Consider the following 11,093-nt stretch of genomic DNA (forward strand, 5'->3'; position numbering starts at 1 on the left):
AGAAAAAAAGAGTAAGTTCTACTTGTATTTTAAAATGCAAAGAATTAAAATAATATCAGCAATATATATGGCAGTAAAAAAAAAACCTTTAGTGATACTGAAAGAATGACAAAAATTTAAAAGCATTCATCTTAATAGTTAATATTGAATTTATATTTTAAAATGAGGATTCTTCACAGGAGTTTGACTAAGTATGTGTTAGGAAAATAAACTGTGTAATTTAGTTCCATTACCAACAGGGCACATTTTATATCATTATAAATGTTACCCACCACTGGAAGAACACTCGTCTCTACTAGGAATGCACCTACCTATAGTATAGTATCTGGGGGATTTGCCCTCTGGTTTGGTTTGTGCCATTACTGCTCAAGCTGCATGTGCTGAAGGTGAAGGTCACTCCATCAGGGCACTGCACAGTGGTCATTCCTCCATCCCCATTGGCTGTACGACTGCCGTAGTTCCTCAAGCGCACAGCATACTTAACATTCTCCTTCATGATGAAGATATAAAGCATGTTATATCCGTCCACAATACAAGGAAACTACAGGAAGAACTCGAGCAGTAAACTACTCAAATACACTGAAATATTGTGGTCATTATGAATAATATCATTAAATGAGTTTTTAATGACTATAATAGCTAATACTTACTGAATACCTTTTGATAACAGAATCTGTCCCAAATACTTTATATGATCTAAATGGATTAATTCAAGTGTCCTCAGTAGGTAAGTATATTACTTGATAGATGAAAAACTTGAGACCCAGTTGCTAAACAACTTGCCCAAAGTAACATAGCTGGCAAGCAGTGAGACTAATAGTTGACCGTCAACAACTACAAGTAGGACCTGTGCTCAATTACATGCATAAAATATTAGTAACACAACTACTAATACAAGCTAACATTGTTCGGTCAGTTTAAACTTTTAAAATAATTTAAGTATGTTAAAGCCATAATTGTGAAATCTATTACATTTTTATTTTAGGAAAAATTTACTCAGAGACAAAATTATGCACACAAACACAGGAAAAACAATCTGTGTCTAAGTGTCACAGTATGGTATGCAGGATAACAGAGGTGCACGCACTCCTGCTTCCTGACGCACAAGGCTTTTGTAAGTTTTCTTTCAATTATGCTGGCTAGTTTTATGTCAACTAGATACAAATTGTAGTCATCTGAAAGGAAGGAACCTTAACTGAGAAAATAAATCTGTAAGATCAGGCTGCAGGCAACCCTAGGGCATTTTCTTAAGAGACTGATGTGGGAGACCAAGTCTATTGTGGGTGGTGCCACTCCCAGGGTAGTGGTCCTGGCTTTTATAAGAAAGCAAGGTGAACAAGCAACGAAGAGCAGGCCAATATGCAACACTCTTCCATGGCCTCTGCATCTGCTCCTGTCTTCAGGTTCCTGCCCTGTTTGAGTTCCTACCCTGATTTCCCTCAGTGATAGATGTGGAAATGTAAACCAAATAAACTCACCCCACCCAGTTGCTTTCATGATGGTGTTGATCAATGCTGTGGAGGACAGATGATCATCTAGAACCCCTGGAGCTACAGTTATATGCGGGAATAAGCCTCTTGATATGATGCACCTCTAACCCTTAAAGTTATTTTTGAAGTCTCTGATGGGTCTACTTTAAACTTTAAATTCTATTCTGAAATGGTATTGATTCACTTGCATCAAGTATAGTTTAATTTTACTTTAACACTAAAAATAACTTTAATATAATTTATCTACTTTGGCAAATGCTTAGATTTAGAAAATAAATATAAAGGATAAATCTTAATACTCTTATTTATGTATTTATTTGTACGTGTTTTGCCTACATATATGTATTCATGTGCATCATGAGCATCCCTGGTGCCTGAGTAGTTCAACGAAGATATCAGATCCTCTCAACTAGCATTATGGATAGTTGCCAGATACCACGTGGATGCTGGGACCTGAACCTTGGTCCACAGCAGGAGCAACTAGAGTTCTTAACTGACTGCTGTGTCATCTTTCTGGCCTCCATTAATACTAACTCTTAAGACTTCCTCTGTTGACTAACTATGGAGCAGAGACTGAAGGAAGGACAAGCCAGCCTAAATATAGCTATCTCCTGAGAGGCTCTGACAGTACCTGACTAACACAGATGTAGAGGCTCACAGCCATCCATCGAACTGAGTACAGGGTCCCCAGTGAAGGAGTTAAAGAAAGGACCAAAGGAGCTGAAGGGTTTGCAGCACCTTAGGATGAACAACAATATGAACTAACTAGTACCCTCAGAGTTTCTAGAGACTCAACCATCAACCAAGGACTATACATGGTGGGACTGATTGTTCTGGCAGCATGTGTATAGTAGAGGACTGCAAATTCAATCATTAATGGGAGTAGAGGCCCTTGGTCCTGTGACGGTTCTGTGTCCCAGTGTAGGGGAATGCCAGGGCCAATACGTGAGAGAGGGTGGGGTGGCAAGCATGGGGAGGGGGGAGGCAACAGGGGTTTGTTCTTGTTGTTTTTGTTTGTTTGTTTGTTTGTTTTTTGGAGGGGAAACTGGGAAAGGAGAAATCACATGACATGTAAATAAAGAAAATATCTAATAAAAAATAAATGAACACACACACACACAAAAGACTGCCTCTGTTTTTGTTAAAGCATTTTTGGTGTAATATAAGTTGGAAACATGGAGACTAGTGCATAATCAGTTTAAATACTCTGCAATACCAAGGCTTGTGCTTTGCTCTCATTACTCAAACAGTATAACACTACAATATAGATTAGTCTGCCTCACCAACAAAAGAGGCTCAAAAGTAGTAAAATGATGATATGCCAGATTTAAGAAAACTTACATGGAAGAATGCTGCAGTAGTACTGAAACTAAATAAATCCTACTATATGTCTTTTCACTCATATTGTACAGCCCCTTTAAAAAGCTACATCTGTCTTACTCTGAATCTGAAACTGTCTGAGTATACAAGCTAACAATTTGTCGTAGTGCACCAGACTCTGATTTACGTAAAGACCAGAGCATGATATAGTCCAATCCCTAGACTATTACATTAGAGTAGGCAAATGCATGAGGAGTTAAAGCAACATAGCTGATAAAAAACTGAGAAGCCACAGTCAAGAGATGCATATTTATTGTTAATTAGTATGCATGCATATCTATGTGGGAGTGTATGCCTGTGAGTACAGGCACCTGAAGAGGTCAGAAGAGGGCACTGGGTACCCTGGACCTGAAGTGAGTGTTGCTTGTGAACCACTAGACATGGGTGCTAGGATGCAAACTTCTGTCCTCTGCAGGAGTAGCCCACAGGAGCACGGAGCACCCTCTCCATCTCTACTCTTCATTGTCTTTAACTGTGGAACACTAACTCTTAGTTTAAAAAGAAATGTGGGAGAATTACCTTTAAAGGAACAACTTTGTCAAGTCTGATTTCAGCTATGTCACTGGGTGAGTCATCTGTTGAATAAGTTCCTTTAACTAATTCTAGAGACGTCCATCTATGAGAATGAGTTGAATCTCCTGCATGTTCACTCTAATGGAGATATAAAAACAACATTTATAAGATGGTTAACTTTATTATAGGAACAATTCTGATTATAATTTTTTAATGTCTTTAGGTAGTTTATTGCCTTGTATAAAAAATTAGTTATGGGCTGGTGAAGAGAGCTCAGCAGGTAAAGAAGCCTAACAATCTGAGTTTGGTCTCTGAGCTCCTTAACATGGTGGGGAAAACGGCTCCCACACTGTTCTCTGATTTCTACGTGTGCAATTTAGCATGTAGATGCATGTGTGCATACACACTCACATACACAAATAAATGTATTAAAAATTGAAATTAGTCATTAGTATTTCTTTACACAATCTAAATAAAGATTTTAATACTCTAAGCTATTCACTTTTATCTTGTTTCCTGAAGAGATTAAAACATAAATCGACTAGTACCATCTTAGGTCTTGGAAGTATTTGAACATCTTCAAGGAACGACTGAACACTGAGCCTAATGCAGTAGATGTTAATTAAAATTCATCAAAAGAATCAGTCAAATAGATGCTATAACAAGAGACTTATTTTTGTGTTTTCTGTCTCATATTAAAGATACTTTGTAAAAATTCAAACACTTAAAATAATTTTGATATTAGAGAAAAATAGAGCTGCACCAATCAATAAACTCTGTTGTTAGTAAGAATTTTCTATTAGTACTTTGATAAAATTGTGTAGCCTTTGTTAGAAGAAACAGTATTCTCCTAATCGCTGTTCTAGTATCATGAAAAATGGCAACAGCAAAAAAAAGTAAATAAAACCAAAAATAAAACCAACGCAAACCCAACCAACCAATCAAACAAAGAAACCCGTAAGACTTAGAATAAAAGGCTTAGCTATGTACTTTTAAAACTCTGCTTTTCTATATTTCCAAAACTAAAATAAACAAAATAAAGTAAGAAAGAAGTGTGCTGAAATGCTCCAAACAACCATAAGGCTTTTGATTCCAATTTAATGTTTATATATAGGTGATCTGTTAAATTTCTGAAGGTTTGACATCATCAAACTATGAAGATGGTAAACTGTGATCACCACAAAGCGAGAAAAATGCTGTAAGAGTGATACTTACATCATCAACCAACACCTCCAATTCATACTCATGGATACCACCTCCTCCATAGACAGCAAAACCAACAACAACAATTCCAGGTTTGTCTACTGCAAAACAGATTGCATCCGGGGACCCATTTCCAGTGTTCCAACTTCTTCCCTGACTTGTTTTTGTGAATCGGTTAGCACTGGCTTTGACAGAGTGAAGAGAATTAAGTCCATCAGCCTAGAAATAACACACAATTCCATAAGCAGTTGTTACCCTGAGTATTACAAGTAATAACTGAAACAAAATAGTTAGTGGACACATGCTAGATATTAAACATCCATTTGAATGATATATTTCATATTAAGAGAAGATTTTCAAAATCAACCCACAATCCTTTTTGGGAGAAAAACAAAAAACAGAAGCATCAAAATCAGTTAAAACATTCAGGTAAGTTATAAAATATAGCTAAGAACGGCAGTGGACAGAGGAAAATACCTCACAAAATTTATCAAACATAAAATATTTGATACCTAAATTTTGTTACAATGGCTACAGACCAAGATGTGCAATTTCTACCCATGGGATTTATTACAATGATAACGTTTACTTTATAAATATCTTACCACAGTTACAAAAGCTTTGGTATAATAAGAGAGAGATTCTGCCCAGCTTTGATATGAATTTGTATATGTAACTTTAGACAGAGCAAAGCTTTGGAGCGTCTTGTTCTTTAAACACCATTTGTTTATTATTACCAGCCTGACCTCAAAACATTACTTATTACCTATTAATAAAACAGCTGGTGCAAGTTCATGACGTTGCATAATGAGGCAGACAAGAACTTTGTCTAGAAGACTATAGATACTTTATATACAGTGATAATCTGGGTCTATTAATGAGGAAGCAGTTAAAGGGTAGGATTGGACTGGAGAAATGGTTCGGGTAGCAGTAGCTGCACTATAATCATGGAGACCTGTGGTAAAGGCAGCATATTTGTAACCCCATCAGTAGGAGGAACACAAGCAGATATAACCTGGGGCTCTCTGAACATTCTAATAGATGAGTTTGTACATTCAGTGTAAGATCATGTCTCAATAAATATGATAGAGAAGGCCTGAGGAAGACACCTAACATCAATCTCTGGTTTCTACATATATACACACATAGTGCGGCATACCTATATGTACATACACATACATACCACAAGTGTGCATGTGTACACACACATAGTGAAAGAGATTGAGAAAGTGAGTTTAAAAAGTAAAAATAGGATGAATCATAGAATCATAAAAGAATAGGAAAGCAAAAAAAAAATTATTATTTTGTGTACATATATGCTGTGCAGAAGCAAAAGGACATGAGGTGTCTTGTTCTACTACTCTACCTTACTCATGAGAAACAGGACCTTCTCCTTAAATCCGGAGCTAGACTAGCAGCAAAAACAGCCAAAGATCCTTTCTTTCTCTCTTTTTTTTTAGTTTTTAAGATTTATTTTTATTTATTTTTATGTGTATGAGTACACTGTAGCTGTACAGATGGCCGTGAGCCATCGTGTATGTGGCTGCTGGGAATTGAACTCAGGACCTCTGCCGGCCCAGCTCGCTCCTGCCCAGCTTGCTCTGGCTTAATTTACTGTAGCTGTCTTCAGACACTCCAGAAGATGGCATCAGATCCCATTACAGATGGTTGTGAGCCACCATGTGGTTGCTGGGATCTGAACTCAGGACCTTCAGAAGAGCAGTCAGCACTCTTACCTGCTGAGCCATCTCGCCACCCCCCAAAGATCCTTTCTAAACACATATTCCTGACCTAATTGGAAATTACTAAGAAGCCAAAATGTATGAATAAAGAGACAACATGGAAAGGTAAGTATGTGTGTTGTTACTGTTCTCCATTTCTCATTTTGAAGAAGAGCCTTTTTGAATAACCCAGACTATCCTCGTCTTGCTTCTACTTTTTGTTTTTTTTCGAGACAGGGTTTCTCTGTGTAGCCCTGGCTGTCCTGGAACTCACTCTGTAGACCAGGTTGGCCTTGAATTCAGAAATCCACCCGCCTCTGCCTCCCAAGTGCTGGGATTAAAGGCGTGCGCCACCACTGTCCTCAGGCTGTTTCTACTTCTTGAGTATTAGGATTACAGGCATGTACTATGGTGAATGATACTGTAAAAAAAAAAAAAAAAAAAGAGTGCAAGGCTGCTTTGGGAAATAAACTGACAGGAAATAACCATCAGAAGTAGGCTTTAGTAATGCACAGGCCATTTACAAAGGCCATGAACAGGACTGAGGTAGGTGAGCATTAAGAAGAAGGTATATCATCATATCCAGGACAATATGAAGAGGCCTTAAAGGGAAAGAGGAGCTTTGCTAAGATTGTCTAAGTAAAAGAGAAAGAAACCTACCACAGACAGGATGATGGGGGTAGATGGTTTGGGAAGACCAGAAGAGAATCTTCAAAGAAATAAAAGAGATCTCCTGAATGAAAGAAAACACGTAGCGTGCGTGCGTGCGTGCGTGCGTGTGTGTGTGTGTGTGTGTGTGTGTGTGTGTGTGTGTGTGTGTGATTAGAAGAGTGCTGAGAAGGACTGTAAGTCAGTGGTGATAAAGCCCAACACAGCTTGGCTTCCTCACTGACCCAGGGGTTTGGCCTGACCTCTTTAGGCTATGAAATCTTGCAGCCTAGAGTGACCAGGGTCTTAAAGAGACAGGCTTACCATTCTACCGAAACCCATGCCTATTTACCCAGTTCTGAGCTAGCTCCGTACCTCAGACCCGAGGGCTGATGCAGTCAGCTCACTGACAATACTGGCCAGCAGTCCGCAGGTGTTGGAGACCAGGTGTGAGGAGAAGAGCTCACTCTCCCTGCGAAGGCTGTTTCTCACCGGGAGCACCACTATGACCAGCATCTTCTCCAGCACCTCCCTGAAGCTCGTCATCCCCGAGATGTTCTCTTCACTCTACAGCAGGAGACAGGAGAGAGAGGCAAAGCTCCGCCTTACATCCGCCCACAGGAGGTCTCAGCGGACAATTCTTTCCTACACCTGAACTATTCCTCCTTTTTCTCATAAATTACAAAATGTGTTTTTATTAGCCTTGTGACATTTTCACATAGTTTATTTTAACTACATGACAGTTTAAAATCTGTGCCTATGTGATAGACAATTAGTCATCCTATGTAAAAATATTTTTCTACAAGACTTCAGGAAAACTTGTCTCTATAAAAATGGTTTATACATTTATGCAATTCCTACACAGCTAATCCTTTTGCAACTACTATTATATTCAATTTCTGAAAGAAAACAAAAATCCCAATTTCTGTCAATAGAAAAGTTCATTTGTGAAATTTGAATTTCATCAAAATTCAAATTCCAAAAAGATTTGCTCTCAAATACTGCAAAGATTACTAATCCACCTGCTACCTCACACAGAGTTCGGTCCTCTGTTACAGTCTCATGCACTTTACACACAGTGAAGGGAATGAGAAAGTTAAGTTCATTAGAGGTCACAGTAACCAATCAATGTTTCAGTTTCACCAAAGACTAGAAAAAAATCACACAGTTTGGTATAGAGTTGTAATTCTTCCGTCAAGACTCAACTTTCCTGACTCAGGGGTATTATTTGCTATCACTTAATTTTCAAAATCACATTCTTATTTCCTGGATAAGTTTTTTTATACTAACTAAATTCCTGCCTTATACATAAAAATATTCATAAAAAAATAGAGTTTGAATGATCAGGGGCCTAGACGCTAAGTCATTTTCTCCTCAAATCAAATTTATATATGAATCACCTGTAGTGGAATTTTCCCCCTAACTGATTAAAATAATAAATACAAGAAGCCAATCACTGAGTGAGAAGGAGGCGGGCCTTCCAGTCAGAGAGAAAGAGGGAAGAGAGGAGGAGGGAACTTCCTTTTGGTGGGTGGGAGCAAGGAGGATACAAAGTAGGCAAGAGCTGTTAGTTTCAGTGGTGGGATCCTGGTAATTTCTAACATAGAATAGTTGGGGAATTTAGGATGCTAAGTTCTGCACCCAGCAATTATGTTATCTGTTGATTCTAAACTAAGATTGTCTGGTGTTTTCCTTCTAAGGCTATTCAACTGAGCCCCAGAGAAAGGTAACCATGGCAGAGCATGGATTTGTGAGAGTGTGTCCCAGCTAGCAGCAAAAATTTGGGAGTACTGAGCAGGCGTGGCAGCAGCCAGCCATAGAAAAGAGAGGGTGATTTCGGAGCTCTGGAGACGCAGCGCCCACTTTGGTGGGCCAGGCTTTGGCAAAAGGAAAACATGCGGTCTCAATACCAGTCTGGGAACAGCCGGAGACTGCAGCCCAGTGCTTAGCCGGAGATAGCGTGGACTGCTTTTGAATATTACATGCAACAATCACCCACTTAGGAATCAGTCAGGACTGTCATCAGCGTGACATACTATTTACTTCCTAAACTACTTAATGCTATACATAAAAGTGCTTAAAAGGTTTTTTTTTTTCATATTTCAATTAGTCTATTAACATCTGAGTAAATTACAATACTTTGTGAATTTCTAACCTAATAATTTTTAGGAATTAAAACAATCCATTTTTATTTAAAACTCAAGTTAGTTTTCCCCTTCTATCTTTCCATTCTCCAGGAACTTCACTTTCCCAGAAAGTCTGTTTGAAAAACACTCAATCGCTAGTGAGTCCTAAGCGAGAACTTGTGGGGTGCTTCCTTTAGGAAGTGTCTGCAGGAGAAGAGCCTGTGTGTTTCATTTCTAGTTTAGCAGCTGTTAAGCACTGCGAGAAGCTGCTCTTTTACAGTCTGTCTGCCACGGACGGACGGACGGACGGACGGGGTAGGCGAGTGGGCGTGGCATCTGTCAATATGACAGGTCAGACAGCAACACATCAAATGTAAGGAAATACTAGCTTTCTAAATGATTTCTGGCAGTTTCTAGCAAACCTTTAACATATTTTCCTTGACGGAATCTCTGCATTGGAGATAAGGGCACATGCCAATAGTTGTAGGACTTGGGAAACTAAGGCAGAAGGATGCAAGTTCCAACTAACTTAAGATACAGGGGAAAAAGGAGCATTCCATACTGGAAACTTAAACTGGGGGAAATAATCATGACCATAAATGAGAAGTTAGCTAATGACACTTATTTAAAATATTAAATATTTGAAATGTTCTAAATATATGAATTTATAGGCATGGTTGATCATACTCTACAGCAAAATGTTAAAATGTGTAATCTCCAGTAGGAGAGGAAAGGGAAAATGACACAATTCTATTTCAATTAAGGATGTATAAAAATTTTAAGTTATAAAAAAAGAAAAAGAATATATGTTAATTGTAGTATATTTTCAAAGACTTTAGTTTAAAAACATACTTAATTATTACTATGTGTTAGTCTGAATATCCCTAAATGCATCACCCATGTTCACTTTATCTCAGTATTTTTTTCCAATAAGTATCCTTTTGCCTAGATATTTTATGTAGTCACCACTTTTTATATACACTTACACTTTTTTATAAATTTACCTTGATATTAAATGTGAGTGTAACATTTGGAGGGCTGAATCGTGTCATATCAAGTCACCATACCTGATTCAGCTATTTAACTTACTGATGCATATTTAAAAGTCTAATTAAGGCTCCTAGCCTTTCTTTTTAGCAAATACACACAAAGCTTCAGTTTTTCAATTATGCTTCCAGTTCCCTCTGAAAACACTGACAACAAGCAGTAGTGAAATGACAGTTTATCACCAAAAAATATCTGGTAAATGTTTTACTCACTTCAACGATAGCCTAATTAACCTAATTAAAATTACAGTACATTAGTATGCAATAAATATTTGCTAGAAGGTTGACAAAGATATTTAGACTAATTTAAATTGCAAACAGCTGTCTATAATATTAAGATTAGTATATTCATAATCATTGAAATTTAAAATAAAAGATTTTAACTTTTTTTAATTTTCAAGAAACAAATTACTACCTTAGTATTTCTTTCCCTGGCATTAATCAATAATAACTAATAAGGCTAATGTTTTCTAATGCTGGCTCTTAAATTACTTTAAATTTCTACTGAGATCCTACAAAAATATGTGTCATTGATTTTTTTTATAGTGCTTTCTAACAATGCAGAAGCAGTTACTAAACGTTTCCTATGTTTAATATGCCAGCATATTCTATAGAACCCATGTCATTATGTAGTTATCTCTTATGTATTTTGTGTGTGCATGTGTATGTGTGGAGGTGTGTGCATGTCAGAGCTCTGACAGTGTGTTAAGTGCTAGCTTTCCTTCCACCATGGAGGGTCTGGATCAAACTGAACCTGTGCTTGGCAGCAATTACCCATATGTACTGTGCCATTTTGCTAACACTATTTAGAACAGAAAAGATTGCTTATTGCTATCTGTAACTTACTTTCTTTTTTTGTTATTATTTATTCATTTTACATCCCGATCACTTCCCCTACCCCCCCGTTCACAGAGTCCCTACTCCTGCTCCCTCTCCCCTTGTCCTCTGAGAGGTTGGCACACCCCC

At 37.8% G+C, this 11,093-nt stretch overlaps 1 protein-coding gene across 16 annotated transcripts in view; it reads right to left on the reverse strand.

The window, feature by feature from the left end:
* Mycbp2 (MYC binding protein 2) overlaps positions 1–11,093 on the reverse strand; it is a 234,193-nt gene that overhangs the window by 104,405 nt on the left and 118,695 nt on the right. For all 16 annotated transcript variants that reach the window (XM_031362810.1, XM_031362803.1, XM_031362817.1 and 13 more), the window contains 4 exons: positions 7,331–7,522; positions 4,599–4,805; positions 3,390–3,521; positions 312–490 (listed from right to left, as the gene is read on the reverse strand). In XM_031362810.1, the coding sequence (XP_031218670.1) occupies positions 312–490; positions 3,390–3,521; positions 4,599–4,805; positions 7,331–7,522 (710 nt within the window). The remainder of the gene's footprint in view (positions 1–311; positions 491–3,389; positions 3,522–4,598; positions 4,806–7,330; positions 7,523–11,093) is intronic.

The sequence above is a fragment of the Mastomys coucha genome, unplaced genomic scaffold (assembly GCF_008632895.1).
Source record: "Mastomys coucha isolate ucsf_1 unplaced genomic scaffold, UCSF_Mcou_1 pScaffold9, whole genome shotgun sequence".
In the NCBI taxonomy this organism is placed as follows: Eukaryota; Metazoa; Chordata; class Mammalia; order Rodentia; family Muridae; genus Mastomys; species Mastomys coucha.